Below are 25,429 nucleotides of genomic sequence, written 5' to 3'. Positions count from 1 at the left end.
TTTTTTTCAGATTTTTGAACATACAAATCAGTAAATCTGACCTAAAAATAACAGAATTTTGATATGATAATATATGATAATATTGATGATATTCTGTTTACCTTTAACCTCAGTTTTACACTTTTAACATTAGTCCAGTGTAGCGTAGTTAAAGCTATCTTCACTGTGTGTGCTGCATGCTCACTCTCACCTATGGTACTGGGCCTGGAACAGCTGGAACTCCTCTTTGATATGGTCCAGTGTCTCCAGCACTGTGAACTTCATGCCAGCATGGCCTGGCACCAGTGGAGCCTGAGGGACAGAAAGAGGACAGCTGCAGCATGACTGACCATTAACCAGGACGGGTGATACAGTAAATCATCAATCTAACCAGTCACGGTGCGTTTTACTGTGTGCTGCTGTGTGAATCCTGACCAATCACAGGCTCACAGACTTCTATTTCACACCCGGAGGAATAAAGTAATGCCAGGTTAGAACGCTGTGATTACCAGCTTGGGGGGCGTTTGATGTGCACCATGTGGGAAGCTATATAGAGGACATGCACACCTCTATATATTTAAGTTATATTGGTATCTGTACTACTGTTAAGCATGAGACAGGTAAACTCAGGATGTACACATTAAAAACAGACCAACATTACTATATACACACACAAAAATACTGATAAACCAAGGGTCATCTGTTACAAAATTAATGATGATGATGATGTTATCGAGATTCAAACTGTCCATCACTTGTACACAATGCTGTTGTTTAGGATGCAACAAGACCAGTCTGCAATATAGCAGACTTTACCTACTATATAGTTTGTAAAAGCAATGCAGACGGAACCAGTGAATCTGAATATATAAAACAATATATCAAAAGCATGTAATATGTATTAAATCTTCACCACTAACATAAGAATAAAAAACAACAAGAAAACTAATGAGAGCAAATCACAGAAACTAAAAAGTCAAACTAATATGGGTACCTCTGTCCCACTGGTGCAAAAATGATATACAAAGTACTGTATAGAATTAAATATAAGTAGGGATGCACCAAATAGTTCACCAAATATTCCATAAAAAAGATTTGGTCAATAAGAAAAATGCAATTATGAAAACTGGCAAAATTAATGAAAACCTAAGAAACAATCATGTTTAGTATTCGGTATTCATTTTAGTTTTATCCATTATTTTTCATTAATAGCTGAAATGTTATTCTTTGAAGTTTTAAAACATACAATTCCTGCTTCATTTTTTAAATAAAGCTTTTCTTACCTTTAAAAACCTTCCTAACCTTTTACTGCAGTCGTTTTTGCTTCTGCAGCCCTTTTAGGTTCAACTGTGCTATAGGTGTGGATAGCGTGTCCAGGTACTTGGTACATGGATACTCAGAATATGCAGATCAATCAATCAATCAATCAATCAATCAATCAATAATACTGCCCTCCAATCATCTGTCTCATCACTATTAGTGGCACACTGCTCAGCTCAATCAGCTCTCCCTTCTGCCCCGCCCCTAAACCCATACATCACCCTATGCCCCTCCTAAACTACTCTTCCTTTTTTTTGCATATTTCAAATTCGAGCTGAGGGTAGAGTCAGTGGAGTAGTTATCCTTTCATTTTTTTTATTCTGTTGCATAGGAAATGTGATTATTATGAGTCAGTGGAACTGTGCTGTCTGGAATGATGGTGCATCATAGCTGTTGGACCACAAAGGACACACAAGTATTGCAACCGTGCACATTAGTACAGCTATAGCTACAATTCTTTGACATCAAGTTCTAAACCCACAAGCGTTAGTGTGGACTGTGGAGTCGGTCCCCCCTTTTGCAGCTCTAACAGCTGTGGAGTTGTGGAGCTCTCTAGTTATTGATCTGTGTGTTTTGTAGCCCTTTCTGCACTATTCTCCTCATCACTTGAACACCCAGCTCTGTAAATTTATGAGGTTGGACGTTTGGTGGATAAGTTGCTGTGGTTTCTTAACGCGTTTACTTTCAATAAGCATTGCCACCTTATTACAGCACCACATTTTAGAACCACCCACACAGGCATGTTTTGGCATAGCGGTAATTAATTTTTCATTTAAATTTTGGGACTGTGGCAATGAAACACCTATATTTAGTAATAAAACTGGTGTCCCAATACTTTTGTTCTTATAGTGTAGTATCAAATTTACACCTCACCCTCACTCTCCCTGCGTCACGTAAACAAATATGTGGAAGGGAAAGTGCACAGAGAAAATACACATTTCCTTCTACGCAAATAACAGCGTCCGCTAACCTTTACTCCACACACACAGTGCATGCAGATAGTGCTGATAATGAGTAATGGCAGTGAGGCTGTACAGCAGCTGCATGAGCGCAGGGAGCAGCTGCGCAGGAGAACGGGGCAGCGCTGTGGTGATACAGCTGCTGCGAAAACAAGGGGTCATTACACACAGGCTAGAGACAGTGTGACAAAGCACTGCATTATCACCCAGCCTACTCCACACACCGCCGTCCTGCAGCCATACAGCCATCCATCTCAATGCTGCACTGTGTCAGGCACTTTCAGCACACAGAGAGAGGAGGAGAGGAGGAGGAGGGGGGCTGAATAAGGAAAAGCAGGAAGAGAGAGAGAAAGAGAGAGAGAGAGAGAGAGAGAGAGAGAGAGAGGGGAAAAATTGAGTGAGAAAGTATGAGGGTGAAGGGAATCCACTGAATATGGAGAAGCAGGAAGTGAGAGATAGAGAGAGAGAAAGAGAATAAGAGAGATAGTAAAGAGAAAGAGCAAGAAAGAAAAAGAGCGCAGGAAAAGTGAGAGATAGAGAGAGAAAATAGACAGTGATGGAAAAGTGAGGGAAAAACTGTAAGAGGGAAGAGAAACGGCTGAATAAGAAACATCAGGAAGAGAGAGAGAAAGAGAATGAGAGAGATAGTGAGGAAGAAAGAGCAAAAAAGAAAAAGAGAGCAGGAAAAGTAATAGATACAGAGAGAAAGAGAGAGACAGTGAGGGAAAAGTGAGGAAGAAAGTGTGAGAGGTAAAAGAAACGACTGAATACGGAAAAGCAGGAAGAGAGCGAGAGAAACAGAAAAAGATGAGAAAAAGAGGAGATGGAAAGAAATTGAGGGAGAAAGAATAAGACACAGAATGAAATAAGAGAGAATGAGAGAGAGATGTGGGCGGGAAGAAGAGAGAAAGATGAGAAAGATAGAAAATGACAGAAAAATTAAAAAATAAAGAGCGAGTGTGTGAGAATGAGATACATAAAAGAGAGATAGCATGAGACAGTGAGGGAAAAATGAAGGAGAAAAAGTGAGAAGGAATAGAAACGACCAAATGAGATAAAATACATAGAATTATAATAAGAAAGAGTAAGAAGGAGTCAATATTCCAAGCATCAGGGAAACAACAGAGTGAGAGAAGTGAGGGAGGTAGAGTAAGAAAGAAGGAGAGCATAAAAAAGTGAGGGATAGATAGAGAAAGACAAAGTGTATGTGAAAGAGACATAGAGAAACAGAGAAAGACAAAAAGAGACAGATAGCGATGGATAAGTGAGGAAGAAAGTGTGTGAGCAGCTAGGGAGCAAAGGAAGAGAGAGACAGATATGAGCAGAAAGGGGTAAGAGTGAGAGACAGACATCATTAGAGAGAGGGGTGTAAGTGAGGATGAGCAAGAGAGAGAGAAAGAAAAAGCAGTAAGGAAGAAAGAAAAAGTGAAAGAGAGGAAAACAGAGAAAAAGGAGAGAAAGAGCAAGAGAGACAGTGAAAGACAGAGAGAGCAGTAAGAGATAAATAGAGAGAGAGAGAACAGTATGTGAGTTACAGCGAGAATAAGACAGAGGCAGAGTAAGAAAAGAGAGAGCAGCAACATAGTGATAAATAAAAATGAGAAATAGAGAGAAAGTGAGAGAAGTAAAGGAGTTATAGTGAGAACGAGAGAGACAATGTGAGAGATGAGGTGAGAGAGCAGAAAAAGAGATAAAGAGGGAGAAACAGAGAGAGAGATTGAGAAAAAGAGAGCAATAATGGAGACAGAGAAATATATAAATATGTGTGTATATATAGAGAGAGATACAGAGAGATACAAATATATATATATATATATATAGAGAGAGAGAGATACAGAGAGATACAAATATATATATATAGAGAGAGAAGGAGCGATACAGATATAATGCACAGATATATATATATATATATATATATATATATATATATATATATATATAGGGAGAGAAAGGGATAGAGATAAAAATCACAAGAGATAGAGATGCAGAGAGAAACAAACACATATAGGGAAAGAGATTTGTAAAGACAGACAGATAGATTGATAGACAGAGAGAGAGATAGAGAGAGAGGAAGGGAAATCACAGGGCTGTGAATAACTGTAGGCGCTGCTGAAATATTCAGCACATGGGCCAGAGATATAGCAGCAGACAAGCCTACAGCAGAGGGGTGTGTGTGTGTGTGTGTGTGTGTGTGTGTGTGTGTGTGTGCGTGTGTGTGTTCGCTGATACACGCATGCGTGTTACATGGGTGATCACCTGCAACACACAACATGTGTCCCTGAGGAGCAGCTACTGGCCGGAACAACAGGACACAGATGGAGATGAAGTGCTCGGGACCTCACATTAACACACACACACACACACACACACACACACACTATTAATTGAGATGAAGATCAGAGACGTTGCGGATGTGCTTGTGCTACTGCTTCTTTGAGTAATCTGAAACCTCTGCTTTACTATAAGCACATCCTGCACCATTCACCTGATTGGGGCGGGGTCAAGGTACACCACAATTAACCAGAACATTTACTCACATGATCTGTAATCTGCACATTTCACATCCCGTTTTAATGGTCATGTGACTCGTGGGCCATGGTTTCAGCTCATGACTCTCTAGCCCACAACACGACCGCATGCGTGGATCAGTGAAGAATGAAAGGTTAACAGCTACACAGCTCATTTTGAATATGCAAAGTTTACATACACTGCACTGTTTCAATAATATTGTTTTGCATCAATACACGGTGTCAAATATGGATATTTTTATTGAAACATAAACCCTATCGGTACGGGACTAGTTTCTCAGGGGGACGTGTGTAAAAAAAAATCACACTTCTACTCTAGTGATAAAACTCTTGCATCTGGACTGCAACTGAAAAAACAGGAGGACCAGTGAGTTTTTTGACACCGTGTTCAGTAGCTCCTCCATTTCCACTCGCCGTTGTGTTTACGTGAAGCAAATAGCTGTTTTATTAAACTTAAGGTGATAAAACTCAGAGATGTGCGTCCGGACAGGACTTAAAATACTGGACGACCACGAAAAACAGTAGGAAATTCAGCCTGTAATTTTCTCAGAGGACGTCTGAGAAAAACACATATATGGTCGTTCTGGACGGGAATAAAATCACAGAGGACCCTCACATAAAAGAGAGAATTACCCCAGGACCCTTTGAGAAATGAATCCTGTTCATATAGGGCTAAAGTCAACATTTCTGTTCATTCATGTCAATGGGCTCTCCATGATGAGACAAATATATATATGGAGCAATATGTCCATTTAATGTACGATATAATATAATTATCGTGATTACATACATTATCTTCATCAGTGCAATGATGTATCTATACTGTAAGTTTATGTGTGAGTTCGATATTTTCTCTATTTGTATTTGTATTTATTGTATTTGTATTTGTTTTCGGCTACTGTGAGAGACCTTGCACGTAAGCAGTTCACTCACCTGTACACCTGTGTTACTGCAATGTAATAAACTACTAAAAAAAACAAATGACTACTGAAAAAAAATAAAGGCACTGGTTTATATCAGTGTCATATCACTGCTGCTTTTATAACACACAGTTATAAAGCATCTCTCAGTCATTTTTCACTGTAATAATCACAACAGTGTGTTATGATTGAGAGTTACAGGGCACACAATGGGTGTGATAAAATGCAGTAACGACACACATGGCAGGCGAAAAGGACAGAGAGTAGATTTAATCATTAACACCAGAACTGTACCGACTGTAAATACAGAACAGATGGAGAAAGATAATGCAGTCAGTGTGCACAAATGTGTCCTAACACACACACACACACACACACACAGATACACATAGATACACACAGTTAAATATCTCATTCTCAACATGAGCAGAACCAAATGTAGACACCCATGACTCACACACACTAATTCAGCCTCTCTTTCTGGCCTCTGTTTTCTTTTGTTTCTCTCTCTCTGTCTTTGCCATACTCACACACACACACACACACACAAACACACACACACACACACCGGCCTGCTGCTTGTCTAAGTGCGCCACTATCAGATCAGGCAGGCTTTTGAGAGCAGACAGAAGCTGCCCAATAGAGTCATATCATAACCGGCCCAGCAGGGAGCCTGCTGCGACACGCACACACACATTATAAACACACACTATAAACACATACACAAAGCACACACAAACATGAGCACAGCCTAAACAGACACTGACAGAGCATCAAATCAGGAACACACACACACACACACACAGTGGGGTGAATATCTGTGCTTTCAGTGAACATTTAATGTCATCTAAATACCAAAGCTCAGTTCAGAATAAAAGCTATTTATCTTCACCACAGCAACACACTACAGGCAGCACATACTAGCAATCAGCCAACAACTGGTATTACCAGATCCTTATCATTCTAAATACATGCAGACATACACTTTATATAAAAAAGATATCAAGTGGGCATGTCACGATTATTATATTGTTGACTTTTTGTTCAATGTACTGTATGTTCAATGTACATATCTTCAGTCATTTCTGCTGACCTCTATCCTCCCCATTATGTTTTTGAATGAGACAGTATGTTGGATTGTTTAAAAGAAGCAGGAAGCAGGTTTATATTTATGTATTTTGGATAATTTAGAGTATACCAATTGTAATCTCTGATTTTTATCTTTTTTTTTTTCTCCTCAATTTGGAAGGTCATTTACCCCACTCACTCATTAGGACACTATTACTAGTAATGCTACCAACATTAGGGGTGAAGATGATGTAGCTATGCTGGGTAGCCAGCATGCTCTGAGGAAAGCACCGGATCCCCAGAGCTGATGCACTAGTTGGCAGAAGCCTGTGCTGACCAAACATTTGATCATAGTAGAAGGATTTTGTGGACAGAGCACCATCTACCCTCCCGGCATGGTGCCAAACAGTTCTGGCCCCACAATCTTGCAGGCGTGGAACCAGTGAACCTGTGACACGAGAGGTCAAAGGTCAGGGCGTTCAAGCATCACAAAAAAAAAGGTGTTCAAATCGTCCTTCGACTTCTGTTTCTGGTTTGTGTTACATGCACACATTTACATTCGTAGTGATTGACTCCATAAAGCAGTGGAAACACAGGCTGGTTCTTAAAAGGTTCACATGTTTACAGGAACCAGCACCGACTCCAGCTCCAGCACTTTGTTGGTGGAAAAGAGGTAACAGGGATGGTTTGTGCTCTCTCAGACTTCAGCTGCTGATGACAAGCAGCATGATTTGAGATTCGAACCATTGATCATCTGATCGTGGTAGAATCGCCTTTGTCTGCTGGACACAATCTCTGAATATTATTAAAGGTCTACTGCTGTTTAAATAATAATGCATTACTTAGTTATGTAATAACGCAACACTTTGTTTTATCATTACAATATTTTGCAATATAATGTTTAATGAGTAACACATTGTCATTATGTCAACATTTAATGTAACATTATTGTAGTATGTGTAATGTATACCACTTGTGATAATACTAATATAATGTGTAACCTACTGTAACATTTATATGTAACATTACTGTAATATGTGTATTGTGTCACATATTGTCAGTTATATAACTGCAATACTCTTGTCACATGACTGTTATAAATACAATATGTAATATAATTTACCTTTTTTTTATTGTGTAATATTCAAGTGACTGTTATATTGTCATATAGCAGAAATACTATGTGAAACCTACTGCAACAAAAATAAGAACCACTTCAGTTTCTAAATCAGTTTCTATGATTTTACTATTTATAGGAAAATGTTTGAGTAAAATGTACCGCGCTGTTTTATTCTATAAACTACGGACAACATTTCTCCCTAATTACAAATAAATTATTGTCATTTCGAGCATTTATTTGCAGAAAATTAGAAATGGCTGAAATAACAAAAAAAGATGCAGAGCTTTCAGACCTCAAATAATGCAAAGAAAACAAGTTCATATTCATCAGAAATCAATATTTGGTGGAATAACCCTGGTTTTTAATCACAGTTTTCATGCATCTTTGCATGTTCTCCTCCACCAGTCTCACACACTGCTTTTGGATAATTTTATGTCACTCCTGGTGCAAAAAAAATCAAGCAGTTCAGCTTGGTTTGATGGTTGTGAACATCCATCTTCCTCTTGATTATATTCCTGATTTTTGTTTATTTGGTAAAATCAAAGAAGCTCATCATTTTTAAGCACTCTCTTATTTTATTCCAGAGCTGTATATGTAACAAGTGTAACATTTGAATCGTAACATTGACATTCAAATGTAACATGACTATAATATGTGGAGCATGTGTTACATCATTTAATAGCAACATTATACATCATTAGAAACACCATTGTTTAACAAAATTGTAATATTCCACGTAACTTGACTATTATTAACTAAAATTCAGCTTAAGTCTTTGTTAAAAGTATTTTAAAGCCCTGTAATTTCCTTACAATATGTAGCATTTCCCACCCACAACCACACACCCACCATAACCACAGTGTTACACCCAGAACTGAGGCGAGCTTCAGCATGCACTCTACCCTTAGACCAATCTCTAGTGTCCACTATAGGTGTTAACTGTGATCGATTCACTGTGTACAAGCTACAGTCTGGCCTGCTCTTAAGTAACACGATCTCATCATTACTGCTGCTTCTCTTTTTTCAGGAGTTGCTGCAGAACTGAAAACACCAGCCTGCACATTCCCTACACTACAGTTAAGCAAATTAGGTCTAGTGCAGCTCACATGACGAGGTTTCTAGATACACTCTGCTTTCCTTTTATGATAATGTTCTTTCTATTATACGCCAGGCACTTGTGGAGTGCTTTCATATCCATTTATAAGAGCTTGGCTCAGAGACAGCCACAGAATAGTAGCACCTACATTTTCATTCTGACTCAGCTCTGCTGAAAGAACACCTCAAGTTTAAACACAATTTCTAATAGACTTTAAAAAGAGGGCTTTAGGTTACTTACCTTTTCATTCTATAGTATAATCAACACATTCAATATGAAAGTATATCATCTCATATTATGAAACTGTACATTTAGCCATAACTGTCAGGTTCCTGTTCATGTTAGTCACCTAAGCTGTAATAGTTTTACACCACTCTAAACACCTGATTTAAGTGCATATGATTAACAAAACCAAACCAAACCCAAATCCCCAGATAATATCCATGTAACAAGAGCAGTTCTGGGTAAAAGACAGACAATTACACTTACAAATCATGTTAAATCCTGTAAAATGTAACCTGTCTAACAATTATACAGCTCTGGAAAAAAAGAAACCACTTAATAATTATGAGTTTCTTTGATTTTACCAAATTAAAAACCTCTGGAATATAAGTAAAAGGGAGATGGATGATCACAAGCCATCAAACCAAACTGAACTGCTTGGATTTTTGCCCCAGTAGTGGTATAAAGTTATCCAAAAGCAGTGTGTAAGACTGGTGGAGGAAAACATGCCAAAATTAATAAAAAACTGTGATTAAACTGTGATTGTGATTTCTAAACTATAAAACTGTATGACTATGAACTTGTTTCCTTTGCATTATTTGAGGTCTCAAAGCCCTGCTTCTTTTTTGTTATTTCAGCCATTTATCATTTTCTGCAAATGAAATCTCCATCCTGGATTTTGTGAGAAATGTTGTCTGTAGTTTATAGAATAAAACAACAATGTTCATTTTACTCAAACATAAACCTATAAATAGCAAAATCTGAGAAACTGATTCAGAAACTGAAGTGGTCTCTTACTTTTTCCAGAGCTGCATATCATCTCATATTATGAAAATGTACCGGTAGATTTATCCATAACTGTCAGGTTCCTGTTCAAGTTAATCACCTAAGCTGTAATGGTTTTAGTCTCCTCTAAAGGCCTGATTTGATTAACAAAGATGTCCACTCCTCTGAGACACGAACAATAAGTGTCATCCCCCTGCCAGACCCAAATCCCCAGATTATAATCATGTAACAAGAGCAGTTCTAGATAAAAGATAGATAATTACACTTACAAATCATGTTACATCCTGCAACATGACTGTAACACCATGGTATGTACGATTATTGCAATATATGTACAGCATAAAATGTGCAAATTGCCTAAAATGCATCTCATGAGGGTAACACAATACATATCACAACTTGAATTAAGTGTAACATACGACATAATTGACATAATATTACTCTATGTGAAACATGAGGGTGTATCATGACTGTAATGCCATTATATGTGCACCGCTATTGCAAGATTGTGTGTAACACATACAACATCTGTGTAATATATTATTAACGAGACTGCAATACTCTCATGCGTCTCATGATGGTAACACCAAGTTCCACAACTTGCATTTATGTGTAACATACCTGTGACATAATGTGTAACATTATTGTAATATTATGTGCAACATAAGGGTAACACTTGTGTAACAGTAACACTTATGTGTTGTGTACCATTATTGCAATATGTGGAACACAATAACATGTAACATACACAATTTTGTGTAATTTATAAGACTGTGCCTCATCACATGAACACCACATGTAACACGTGAGCAGAATTTATGTGTAACATACCTGTGACATAATGTGCGATATGATTTTAAAACAACACATTATGTAACATTATGTTTTACAGGACTGTATCATGTGTAACAGTCATGTTAAATATAATGTGGAACTGTGCAATATAATTTTTTATCTGCTTAATACAACCATATGTTACAACAGTAACATTTCTTACGGTAACATAATACGTAACATGACTGTATGACTAACACTGCTAATCTGTTGAGTGTAACAATGTAACATAACTGTAACATTATGTAAAGCAAAACTGTAGCATTTGCATAACTCACATGTAAAAATATATGTAACATATTTTTACAATTATATGCAAGAAGGTATATACAGATAGCACTGTCTAACTGTAACATACTGTAACGTACATAATTATACTTTACATGTAGATATTTGTAGCTAACTGTGTGCATGTTTTGAGATGTAATTATGAATAACTACCATAATAACAACAACAATTCTAACTATAATCTGTCCTACACACCACACACTCTCGCCAACACACTATTTATACATCCACACAACCAACACTCACATCAACACTCATCTATGTATACACTCATAATATTGACACAGCAACAGTGATCACAGATCATAAACTCTCTTGCTCCCTCTCACACACACACACACACACACACACATTCACATACACACACACACACACACACACACCTGTTTGATGTACATATCTCTAAAGGCCTGTAAAAGCATGCCATTATAACTGCAGTTATGCCAGAGTGTGATTGTGTGTGTATGTGTGTGTGGTATCATGTTTCCCACTGAAGGTAATACAACATGACATTTGCGGTGGAGAATGAAGTGGCCTGGATCCATATGCAGTTCTGCATCACACACACACACACACACACACACACACACACACAGAAATCCCTCTTTTCATCCATCAGCTTCTCCTCTACGCCTCAGTGACATCATATGGTCCTTAGGACATGTTTACATAGTTTACATAGATTATGAACACACACACACACACGCAAAAAAAACTGAAAAAAAATACATTTACATATAAAATACAATACATTTAATTAATTTAATGTGTTTAATTAACGTATGTGTAAAATGTATGTGACTGTAACACCGTGTTACAGGAAATTTTAATTTACCATACTATTTTACCAGTCTATGTCTATTTCTGCTAGTCACAAATTATATAGTCATGTGAAACATATGCAGAAGATAACTGTATTTCCATGCCACATGACTGCAACATACCGAACAACCCGAATGTTAGATTGTGTAACATAACTACAAAAATAGGTTTACCATATCTATAACATTGTCATGTGTAACATGACTGTAACATTATGTGTAACAACTGTAAAATTAGGTGTAATATATCTATAGCATTATGTGTAACATGACTGTAAAATTAGGTGTAACACAACCGTAAAAATAGGTCTAATGTATCTTTAGCATTATGTGTAACATATCTATAGCATTATGTGTAACATGACTGTAAAATCAGATGTAACACGACTGTAATATATATATATATAATATGACTGTAACATTATGTGTAACATTATGTGTAACATGAATGTAACATTATATGTAACATGATTGTAAAATTGGTTGTAACATATCTATAGCACTATGTGTAACATGACTGTAACGTTATGTGTAACACAACTTTAAAATTAGGTGTAAAATATCTATAGCATTATGTGTAACACATCTGTAACATTATATGTAACATGGTTGTAACATTATGTGTAACATGACTGTAAAATTGGGTGTATCATATCTATAGCATTATGTGTAACATGAATGTAACATTATGTGTAACACCTGTTACGTTACAAAACATGACGTGTAATATAAAGCAATCTCTATCTTTGCGGCTTCGTGTGGTTCTAGTTTTAGGACATGGTTTACATAGAGTATAAACACACACACACACACACACACACACACACACACACACACACACACACACTGCATCACTGCATGGCCTGTACATCAGTGACTTATATAACACAGCACACACTGTTAGCCACTCTCTGACCACTCCCCTCGACCTTAACCCTGACCCCAACACTACCCGTTCAACTACAGTCACCCTAACAAGCCCCCCGGTCCACACACACACACACACACCAGCGGCCATCATCAGATCACTGACCTGCGCTCTCCCGTGCGGATACATGGTGTGCGCCGCGCGACGCTGGAGGTCATCCATCCACGGGCGCGCTCGCTCGCTGGCTCGCGCTCCACGACTCTCCTCTCTCCTCTCCTCCTCCTCGCGCTGCTGCTTTTGCTCCTCGCGCTCCTCCGCCACGCGCCGCTCGCGAGCGCCGGACCGAACGCTGGAACGGCGCGCTTCTTTGATCTCTTCTTCAAAGGCAACAACAACAACACAGAACAGAACAGCACGCGCTCCGGTTTCCGGTCCGATTCAAACCGTCGTGGCGGTGTCGGTTACGAGCGAGCGAGCGCGCGCTTTCACTCACTCACTCCCTGACTGACTGACGCGCGCACGCGCCTCCTCTCCCCTATCGCTCTGTGGGCTCGCTGTGCTGCTGCTGCTGCGCGAGCTACGAAAACGTAAACATCCCAGCCAGCCAAACACAGTGCAGGCGCGAGGGGTCGGGTTTCTCTAAGAGAGAGAGAGAGAGAGAGAGAGAGAGAGAGAGAGAGAGAGAGAGAGAGAGAGAGAGTAGTTTAGATAGAAAGAGAGGGAGAATGAGCAACACAGATATAAAGAGAGAGTTAGAGAGAGAGAGAAAGAAAGGGGAAAAGAAAGCAATAGAGATATAATTATAATAGAGAGTAAAAGATGGAGGGGAGAGCGCAATACAGATTCAGATAGGACAGAGAGAGTAATAGAAAGAGTATTAAAGATGGTAAGAGAGAGAGAGAGGAATTAGAGAGTAATAGAGATAGAACGAGAGAAGAGTAATGGAGAAAAGAGAGAGCAATAGAGAGATAATTAAAGATAAAGGAGAGAGACAGGGGTGAGAGTAATATAGATAGAAAAAGAGAGAGAGAGTACAATAGAAATAGAAAGAGTATTAAAGATAGAAAGAGAGAGAGGTGTTAGAGATTAATATAGATAAATAGAAAGATAAAGAGTTAAGACAGAAAGAGAGAGAGAGCAATAAAGGTAGAGAGAGGGGGAGTGAGAGAGTATCAGAAATAGAGACACAGAGAGAGGGAGGGAGGGTGAGAGAGTAATAGACAGAGAGAGAGAGAGAGAGAGAGAGAGAGAGAGAGAGAGAGGGAGAAAATGAACAGCAGGTCAGCAGATGATCCAGCAGGCTTCACAGCAGCAGACCCCCAGACTGTATTATTGTGCCTGTGAGCTTGACATTAACTTGGCTGAGAACGAAAGCTGCTTTTAAGGTGGTCCCACATTTCCCCTGCTGACAACAGTGTTAGAAAATCCAGTTTAAAAAGAAATAAACACATATTTCAACTATTTACTCAGGATTCCCCGCTTACCTGTGTCTTCTCGGCGCTGTTCTGCGGCGAATCAGAAGCGAAAACACACTAAAAACCGCAGTTTTTTAGCAAACTGTCCCGCATGATGAACATACGCCACCTTAACGTCTCTTTCGCCCAGACTCTCTCTCATTGGCTGCGCGGAGAGAAGGCGCGGCCAACCGGCGGCCCCCGTGCCCACGTTGGTCTGTGACGCATCCGCACAGCTCCAACCAATCCCAGCCTCTCAGCCGCGCATTCAAATGAGCTGCGGCGCCGCGTTCAGTGTGGCATCATGGGAAATGTAGTCTTTAGCGCGGTTTTAGCTTAACCATCGTATTTGGCTCGTTTCAAAGGCCGTAAAAGCTCAAACGCGACCCGTGCAGGTTTGAACACCCCTGGATGTCTTACTCCGCGCGCCAGAGTGAGCATATTTCTGAACGTGTGAGCTCTCGCGGGCTCTCCTTGAGAAAGGTGCTTACTCAGCTCAGCTCACCCCTCCCGCCCGCGTGTTCTCTCATCAGGGAGGAAAAAACACACAGCACAGCAAGACTCAGATAATGTGGTTTTCATTACTGAGCCGTGCATATCAAAGTCATGAGAGTGAGGGAGAAGATGAGCAGGCGAGGAGGATACGCACTGGCACAGGATGGGCAGCCTTTAGTGCTTTTAGTGAAATTAAACACACTTTATCATGGTGTGCGAGGGGTGCAAATAGGATGCAAATAGTGCATAAAAAGAGGAAATTCAGCCACCACCATTCACAGCAGCTAGCTGGGCCACACTGACTAGAGTGCTGTCAGTGCTTTCAGTTCACTGCTGCCAAGGCGCATCAGAGATTTGATGAGAAGTTGGTAGATAGTAGATTTGTGTAGGTTTAACTGGACCTGTGCTAGAGCTGTACAATACAGCTCTAGTTTATATGATTTTCTAGTTTATATGATGATCTGTAAAATGAACAATGGTTAACATTTCTCCCAAATTGTCATTTCGAGCTTTTGTTTGCAGAAAATGAGAAATGGTCAAAATAAGGAAAAAGATACAGAGCTTTTGTAATCAAGAGGAAGATGTCTGGTCACAAGACATCAGACAATGTTGGCATGAGGTCATCCAAAAGCAGTGTGTAAGACTGGTGGAGGAGAACATGCCAGTATGCATTAAACTGATTAAACTAAAAACCAGGGTTATTCCACCAAATGCTGATTTCTGATCTGATTAATATGAACCTAAAAATGTTAGTGTTGTTCATGAATATGAACTTGTTTCATTGCATTATTAAAGGTCTGAAAACAAAAGTAATTGCCAAGCATTTTCAGCTTGTAGTTTTTACAGTGTCAACTCTCATGTGCGTGGTAATGGGGGAAAAAGTGGACCTGACTACTTAGGGCCTGAGTAGGGAGAGGGGCCCATGAAAATCCGGATCCCCCCCCCCCCCTCACATTCCTTGTGTACTGCCATGTATAGGGGCTCGCTGACATTGAGAGTGTACAGGGCCCAGAATTTGCTGCTACACCCCTGTCGACTATTGTTAAGAAATGGAAGTTCAGGGGAATTGTGGAAGTCAAGATGACCTCTGGTCATCCAGGAGACCAAGAAAACGTTTAGAGAGATCTCTTCATTTTCTGGCAAAATGCTTAAATTACCACCCATATACTGTGTCAAGAGTCAAGAAGGTGGTGCACAAGTCAGGATGAAACTGTATGTAAATATCCTCTATTCTGATTGTCATAAAGCATGATGGTGTCCATCCAATATTAATAGGGTGACTTGGAGAGTTAAACATGCTCATCTCATTCACTTTGCTTTTTTCAAGGAATACAATAAGGTCCTCCCAGCAATGCCCTAAAACTAGTAGATCAATTTCTAAGGACAGTAGAGACATTTACTCCAGACAACACAGGATATACACTTTAAAAAAAAAACTCTTGAATGAATAAGCAGGTGTCTCAGTGCTTCTGTCCATGTGGTGTAGTATTAAATTTAGCAGGCTCTGGAGGAGAGAGGGTGACGGCGTTTGTGCTGTAAGACAGCAATTTACTAGAAATTAGTCATTTCCTGTGGAGAGCAGCACTGGAATCTTATACTGTTCTGTTTTTGAATTAGTGACTGGTTTTGAGACTTTTTCCAGAGGAGTGTTTAGCCTGATGAAGAGCATAGAGGTTGGAACAGCACAGAAATGCTTTAAAAAATAAGGGAGGTTTCTGTTTTTATTTTTGTGGTGTCAATCGATGAATCACACATTTCTTCTTCTTACTTTTTCTTGTTCTTTGTAAAGTACTATAGGTCTCTCCCTTAGTTGTATATTGATGCTGCATATAAAACACTTCCTCAGCCTTCCTTGTTTGCAGTAGCTAGGAAAATAAAGCCTTAGAAAAACGAGTTGACCACCTCGGCTCAGGACTGCTCACAGGCGGAGCCTACAGCTTCTGTCTACAGAGATAGTTAGCGTTGGTTATCTTGTGTAAGCAATTATAGGTTTAAATCGGATCTCCGGTTGATTCTGAGGGGCTGCTAAAGTCTGACGTTAAGCAAAGTTTAAGGATTAACTTTATCTAGCACTTAGTGCTGTATCTTTATAACCAAGGCTGTATCTCTGAAAACATATTGTTCTTTAAGTTTTAGAGCTGTAAAACTGACTGTGGGGGGAAGGCAGCAGGTCGCGTTCTCTGCTGCAGTGCTGTTAGTCAATCAGAGTTGATATATTTTTGCATGTATGAATATTCATGAGCAAGAGTCAAAACCTGTCTTTCTTCAGAGACCACTAATTCAGTGATCTAAAGCAGGGCTAAATAGAAACACCTGAGCTCCTTTTTTTCACAAAAAATGTCTCACATAACATTTATTCACATTAGAGACCACAACTGGACTGTTTAAAATGAATGAAAAAACAATGGAATGGGATCTTTAAGACTATGCTTTTAATAGTGGATATTTAATTTAGCTGGAATTGGAGAGCAAAAAAAAAAGCCTGAGAGGAGAGGAGAGGAGAGGAGAAGGGAGGAGAGGGGAGATGGAAGGTGAAACAGACAGACAGACAGACATATAGACAGACAGACGGGAGGAGCCAGCAGGGATGGGAGAATGGTGACAGGCGGAGGAATGAGAGAGTGAAGGACAGTGACAGCAGCCACCGCCTCAGAGAGGGTAATGAAATATCATGTCAGTCTCCTTTGCCACCGGGAACGACTGCATCGACTGAAAGAAATGAACAAGGGATGGAGCAGAGGAAAGACAACAAGATGGAGGAGGGGATGGGGGAGGAAATGACAGAGGATTTATCTCCAGATATGGTGTATTTTATTGAATATATATATATATATATATATATATATATATATATATATATATATATATATATATATATATATATATATATAATATATGTGTATGTATATATATGTATCAATAAGAATGAGGTATATTGGAATCTGTATTAAATAGAAGATAACTGAGGGCCTTGTAAGGCCTAATTCACACTGCCAGTGATGCTACTGGATGTACTAGGAGGACTGTCAGGATTTGGTGCCCTTTAAAGGAGACTTGGGGTCATGTAGGGCGCTTGGAAAATAGGCGTTTGAAAAGCTTGGCAGTGGGTGTGTCTAAATGTGGGTGTGTTGACTGGAAATATATGAGTGTGCATATAGTATGTACACCTATCCTTAAAAAAATATTGCACCCAGAAGGAATCAACTGACAAGAATGAAACTTGGTGGGTATATTTGACATTGTGAGAAACCCAAATTATTCAAATTTTACGTTGGACCGTGCATGTGATTCTTGCAATTGTGGCACGGAAATCAATGATACTTATAAAAAGACAAACATTTACATATACATAGAACTGTAGATTACGAGGGAAAGGAAGGATACATTAGACGCGTCCTCGAAATCACTCCAAATTTCTACTGCATTTCTCATCTGTGTCCATTATTTTATTTATAACAGCCTGCTATTAAGTAATGGCCGGGAAATGCGGCCCACCTCGTCTGCATATTAGGCTTTTTTTTAGATTTATCTTGTAAGTCTATAACCTAAACAGTAGAGCTGCACAATATATCATCTCAGCATCGATATCTCAATGTGCTGTGTGTAATCGGTACATCACAGAAAGTGTCATGTTTAATGCCATGTCAAACTACATTTTTTAAAAACATTTTTGCTGCTTAATACAAAGAAAATTCATATTGTTCTTATTTTACATGGCAATATCTTCCAGATTAAAGATCCATTCTTCTGGTAAATTATCCTGTGCAACAGAGGTAGCACTTGCTGTTCCTTTCCTGGGGCGGTCCTGATGAGAGCCAGTTTCATCATAACATTTTGTAGGTCTTTGCAACTACACTTGATGATACTTTCAAAGTTCTTGAAATGTTTCGGATAGACTGAGCTTTATTTATTAAAGTATTTTTTCTTTACTTAGTTAAGTAGTTCTTAATCAAAATATGGATTAGAACATTATTCAAATAGAGCTATTTACTGTATACCAACCTTTTTACAACTTTACAACTGATGCTCTTAAACACATTAGGAGACAAGAAATTCAAGTAATTAACTCTTGATGAGTTCAGCACAGCTGTTAACTGAAAGCCTGAATTTTAGATGACTCTACCTCATAAAGCTGACTGAGAAAATACAGCCAAAATTTGCAAAACTGTCTAAGCTAAGCAAAATTTGCTACTTTGAAGAATCTAAAACATGCATATTGTATAATATATTCTGGTTTGTTTAACACTAAATAAATCCATGTTTTTTCTTAGTTTGGATGAATGTAGTATTAATCTACAATGCAGAAAAACGAAGAAGAATGAAAAAACACTGAATTTAGGTGTGTCCAAACTTTTGACTGTATAATTGTTCTAAATATTGTAGCATTTTTAGTGTCCCTCAATTATTTATTCCTTCTCTTGTCATAATTATGATGTGACTTTCTGACCTCATTGAGAGAAATCTTTCTACATAAAAATAATACAGAAAATAAAAATATCATGTCAAAATATTTGGCATTCGCATTTTAGCACACAATTTACAACTCAACTAAGCAGAAAATCCACCAAATACACAAGTAGATATAGTAGATATCAAAATAAACATTTATCAAACATCTATGCATAATTAAAATTGATAAATTCTACATGTTTGTGTACAGGTTAGACTCATCTGTATAGAAACAGCGCCATCTGCTGGATTAAAAAAAAGACAGTCTACTTTGGTGCAGCATGGAAATAAGATATACAGACACAGCAGGCATTCTGTGGAAGTTTTGGGAAGTCAAATGACAAACTGCAATGACATTGTGTCTAAATGGAGCAATTGAAATGGACCAAAGTGACTATTTTTTGTATTATTTTTGCTGTAAGGATTTGATTGCATTCAGCCACAAGAGTTGAGTAACTGAGTGAGGTCAGAAAGTTATATTTACTAACCACCTCATCTTATTCTTAGCGCTGGCTCATTCCAAAATTACTGGATGGAGCTCCATCCTTTTAGAGAAAACTGATCTTACACTGCTCCACAGCTTAATGCTGGTGACTTTATACATACCCCTCTAGACTACGTCTGAGGAAGGATGAAGATGAACTTTGATAACCTGCCATTGTCTCGTGCACAGGTATCACACTAAACCTTTAACAGCATGTAAAATAACTCCCTGAACTTCAGAGGTGCATTAGGTTTTCTTATAAAACTGTAACTAGACTTACATATTTGTCATACCCCGTTTTTTTAACCACAATCCTAACTTATACGCATACGTTTCTTTCCCTTCAGATGCTATCTCTTAATACTCAGCTTGCCCAGAAATGCATGTGTAAGGTGTGTCCCTTCTGTGGTAGCTTAAAATGCAAATTAAACTTTGACTGTAGGGGGGCTCAGGAGCAGGAAAAGCTTTTTCTCTAAAAAGCAGTTTAAACATTTTCTGTATTTTTACACATAACGTATATTTGTTAGTGTCAAAGTATCATTATATAATATTTATATTTATTGACCCTTTTTGTAACCCTCGAATTGAATGGTCAGATATTTCTGCAAGGCACAGGATTTCCATTTCTTCCCACAACAAACATCTCATGATTGTCACGCTAGAGAAAGAACACAGACGAGGACACCGTTAGAGGTACACTGAAGCTTTTATTTGTAAGGCACCATAAATACTTCCTTACTGCAGAATCTCATTCACAAAAAAGTTTAACGTATTTAAATTTGTCATTTTCCCCACGTTTTACTCTTTAAACAAAGCTGTAATATTGACTTTCAGAACACAAAGGACATACACTTTCTGCCAAGTATACACTCAAGAGGTTTACATACATCACAAAATGAGAGAAGATGAAAAAGAATCATTACAAAGATTTAAAGAAAAGAGAAAAAAAAAGAAACCAAATAAAAGACATTCTGACAATCTTGATGAAGGGAGGAAGAAAAATAGGTAGGGGGTTAGGGAAAGAGGCAGGGTTTTGAAGAATGACCTTACAGTACTGTACTTTACAGTAATGCCCGATTAAAAATGAAAAACATCAACTGTACAAGTGATGGGAATGCAACTTCATACTTACATTGTACTTACATCAACTCAGAGTTCACCAGCAGTGCATCTATCCGGTCATCAGCTGACCACTGTAATCGTAGGTTATCTTAAAACCTTAAAGGAATAGTCCAGCCTTTACCAACTTTCAGTCAATCAGTTTTTATCTACTGAAGCTATAGAGTACAGTCACTTCCATACAAGAACCAATCATTTCAATTAGAAGCCAAAATAAAGGAAGCAGTTAAAGAAAATGTTAAATATGAAATATATACTTTTGACAAATTCTGTAAATCGGAGCTTCATGAACTAAGCTGGAAACGTCTATCGTTTAGTCTGAATTCTGGCATAAAATAAAGAAATAAAAAAAAAAGACTAAATTAACCTAATAATATAATAATAATAATATAAAAAACATCACCACCAATAGCAATAGATCCATGTTTAGACAATATTGGCCAACTGAGATCATTTGATGGCAAATGAAGCACCAGCGGAAAAAATCCATCCAAGTTACATTTTCTCAATTTCTGCTTTTGGCTGAAGTGACAGAATAAACTGGACAGGAGGCGAACGCTTACAATGTCCAGTTGCGTTACATAAAACCCCAATTTGATCGCAAAAATCTCCAAAAAGTCAGCGTTACAGGAGAAGAAAAATCAAAGTCAGGTCTTTCTTTCAGTGGAAATTAGTGTAAAAAGATTCTATTGGAAGTCATTTTAGAGCATTTTAAATGGTCCGTTCATTATGTATTCATTAATTTTGATACAATATAAAGAACCACTTCCACATCTATATTGTAAAAAAATGGGGATTGGAGGTTTTTGCGTGAAACATTATTTGTACCATTTCCAGGATAATGTATGGCACTTTTCCACTGCAAGGTTTTCACACCACTTGACTCTTTCACTTGACTTGACAATTTTAGTGGGTACTTTTTTTTAGTTGTCATGGTTCCAGGTAGCTGGCTATGGACTAAAACACGATGTGTAAAGCAACTTAGCACAGTGCTAAATGGCCAAAAATAAAGAACTTAAAACCAAGAAAGATGACTTGTAGCGCATTTCAATCAAAATAACTCTTGAGCTGATTCAGTTCAAGCTTTTAAGAACCATTTTTAGCAAACCAGCCCACGTTTGTACCAGTTTTAGTGGAACGCAGGATAAGTAACAGAACACATCATCAACAGAGGGAGTTACACAGCAGCTCTTGGTTTGATCTGAAGAACCAATTTTTCAGGTTCCAGAACAAATTTTTGGTGGTGGAAATGTGCTTAAGTGAAACTAAGTCATTCCTTGTTGGTGAAAAAAATGCTACTAGTGATTGTGTTTTATAGTATTACCGGCTCCACACATGCAGATAAAACGCTGAAAAACGAAACAACGGTACCCAGTTCTTAAATGCCAGCTAGCAGTGTGGGCAGAGGAAAAGCACCAATAGTAGCAAACACCACCCACACAGCCACCCAGTTATTCCAGTGATGCCACAATCACCTCCAAAATGTTGTACTTGCAATATTTCAAACTGTTGGTAACATCCTTCTGAACCATGAGCACGATGTACTGATCTAAGTAAATATGTTTTAGTATGGATAAAATGCTGTAGATACAGATCACCTTTTTACTGTATTTAATGTCACTGCTTGGTCTGAGGAGTAAAAAAAACAAACAAAAACAAACCGAAAAAAGTGATAGGCTGAAAAATCGCTGACCTATTATCAACAACCAAAGCTAGTCAAACCAGTAAGAATTTACTTTGACATGCCAAAAGTCATGGGACGGCAGTACACAAACTAATAATCAGGTAATGCCCACATCTGTATAAGCTGTGAGGTGTTAACTGGGAGAAGCTGAACACTGGGTATCAGATGGATGGGATATTTTATTTCCAAAGTTGAGCTAGCATTAAATATTCCAGTACTGGAAATACATCACAGAAGGCATTACCACCCACAGAGGACAGTGCAGTATGTAGTAATGATTGGGACCGGTAGCATCTGGCTGGAACTGTCCATGGAAATAAACTCCACATTAAATGCTGGAGGCCCCGCACACACATCCTACTGGTCAGTGTAGTGTTATTTAGCCTAAAATAATTATCTGGACACAAGTCTCATTACTATCCCATGACTTTTGGCACATCAGCGTATATGCACCTGTGTGACCTAATATAGCAGCCTTATCTGAGTACTAAGGCTCTACTGTACAGCCGATTCACAGCAGCATGTAATGTCAAAATGTTGCTCCATCAATCAGAACAGAAACGATAGAAACATCAAAACTGCATACACTACAACATGCGCTCCAAAACACAGACATAATAAATGTAGCTTTATACATACAAAATGTTTTACAAAATTATATGTATATCGATATATCTATATATCTATATAAATTGGCCCTTCACAACATGAACACACATACGAACACATACATACAGTACATACATACTGTTAGTCTCATAGGAGTCTTCCAGTATCTTCGTGTGTGTTATCGTACTTGACCATTTGAGACTCTGGAATTTTCTCAGGGGAACTGATGGAGGTCAAGTGCATCAACAAAACAATTCAGAACATAAATGATTAAAAATATATATATGTCCACTAGTAGATGAAATAAAACATTAATAAAAGTAATCAAATTAAAATTACATATGAAAAAACAAAGCTAGAAGGTGCAAGATCGCACATTAGCATCAATTTACATAATGCTACGAGCTGTTCTAACCTATCAAACTCGTACAGTGTAAGGGGTGAGGTCCTATGTGCACAAATGGATTTCATGTCATTTTTTTTCCTGACTTTATTCCAGATAGAATGCTAGAGACGCCAAATAATCAATCAGAATTCACATGATGTTTTACTGTTCAGATTAGGGATGCACAATGATATTGGAATTGTATTGGTATCGGCTGATAATTGCCCTTTTTTTTAAGAAACATTGGCATCGGCAGATACATGTAGTGTGCAACACTACAATTAGGAGACACTGGCTGTGCTACTTTGAAATTTAAGCAAATTATTAATTTCTTTTTGTTATAATTTTAAAGATATAACAGGGTATCTAGTCTCTCAAAGTTTGAATATGTCTATCGGCATGGGAATATATATATATATATATATATATATATATATATATATACATACGTATATATATATATATATACGTATATATATATATATATATATATATATATATATACGTATATATATATATATATATATATATATATATATATATATATATATATATATATATATATATATATATATATATATATATATACGTATATATATATATTTATATATATATATATATATACACATCGGCCCAGAATTCCACATCAGTGCACCCATTAATCAGGATTTGGACAGGCTGTTTAAATAAAGCCGTAAATGGTAGTTTAGACTTCAAAAACAAAATAATGTGTACAACCACCGTGTGTGTAGATATCAGTCGTTTCATTCAAACCAGAGGAGCCAACTTACTTACTAAATCAGAAAAAACAAAACCTCATCAAGCACATACAGCAAAAGCTTTTCTGCACTCTACTATACAACTTCAGTATGTACTAAATACAGAGGGAACACAAACAGAAGGTGATTCCCATTTAGCACTCATACACAGCATCGCCCATCTGCAACATCCTTCCGATTGTTGAAAAAGAAGAAAAAAAAAAGTTTTAAAAAATGCATAATGACAACGCATTACTCTTTCACTCTATATCACGCTATAGGTAGTACCATCTTAGAAACCAAATCAGAAGTCAAAATGCTCACAGGTCTCTCATGGAAACACTGCCACCTTGTGGTGACATGATACACACAAAAAAGGGGAAGTTTACTGAGCAGAAAACTGTATTTTGTATAAACTGTGCAGATGTGTGTGCTGATATTTTGCTGGTCATTTATGGCAATTTCAATCTGCAACTCAATATAAAAATAAAAAAAACACACAATACTGACTCCACTATTTAACCAGGTCTGCATGAGTCCATATAGTTTTCCAGGCCCATATTAAGTCAGAGTCTTAAACTAAAGAAAAGCATTTCAAAGTGAGTGGTTCACTATTGGCACTGCAACTTAGAACCAGGACTAGGATTAAGCCACAAATCACACACAGAAGTTTCTCCTTCTGCACATCATGGGCAACTGTATAACCCTTTTAAATATTTGATTGTAGGTTCAGTAGCACTTTAAAAATGAAAAAAAAAAAAAAAACAACAACAAAAAAAAAAGTATTGCTGTAAAATCTAAATGTGGAACATGCTAATTTTTCTACATTGAGAAACGCTTAGTTATGAACATCACCAAAAGAACCTGGTTTCCACAGAGCTTACACACCATCACAGCTTTCTTAAGTTCTTAAGATCTGACTGGGACTTTAGCATTATAAGCACAGCACTGTTCCAGAAACACTCAGTCCTCCACTGCCCGTGACTAAGCTACAAATCTGAACTGCATAATTTAACACGCGTCTAACAAACACTGCTTTATCTGGACCATTATTTAGGGCAACTTTGTAGGCCAGACTCAGTCTAGTTCTATAATGCAGGAAACAGTTATCCCAAGGTAAGTGCTCCACAAAGCAAAAAAGACTTTCTATGTTTAACCAACAGACCACAATACTGCAGGCTT

At 37.9% G+C, this 25,429-nt stretch overlaps 1 protein-coding gene across 2 annotated transcripts in view; it reads right to left on the bottom strand.

The window, feature by feature from the left end:
* The window catches only part of tle2c (TLE family member 2, transcriptional corepressor c), a 43,484-nt gene extending 29,047 nt beyond the window's left edge, over nt 1–14,437 (bottom strand). The window contains exons 1-3 of one of the 2 annotated variants that reach the window (XM_022678951.2): nt 14,295–14,437; nt 12,976–13,447; nt 191–291 (exon numbers count right to left, since the gene is read on the bottom strand). In XM_022678951.2, coding sequence (XP_022534672.2) covers nt 191–291; nt 12,976–13,032 — 158 coding nt within the window. In that variant the 5' untranslated portion in view covers nt 13,033–13,447; nt 14,295–14,437. The remainder of the gene's footprint in view (nt 1–190; nt 292–12,975; nt 13,448–14,294) is intronic. The other variant, XM_049478829.1, reaches the window with a different exon arrangement.
* Nucleotides 14,438–25,429: the final 10,992 nt, after the last annotated feature.

The sequence above is a fragment of the Astyanax mexicanus genome, chromosome 4 (assembly GCF_023375975.1).
Source record: "Astyanax mexicanus isolate ESR-SI-001 chromosome 4, AstMex3_surface, whole genome shotgun sequence".
Taxonomy (NCBI): domain Eukaryota; kingdom Metazoa; phylum Chordata; class Actinopteri; order Characiformes; family Acestrorhamphidae; genus Astyanax; species Astyanax mexicanus.
The sequence above is the reverse complement of the archived record's forward strand: the minus strand, read 5'-3'. Positions and strand labels throughout refer to the sequence as shown.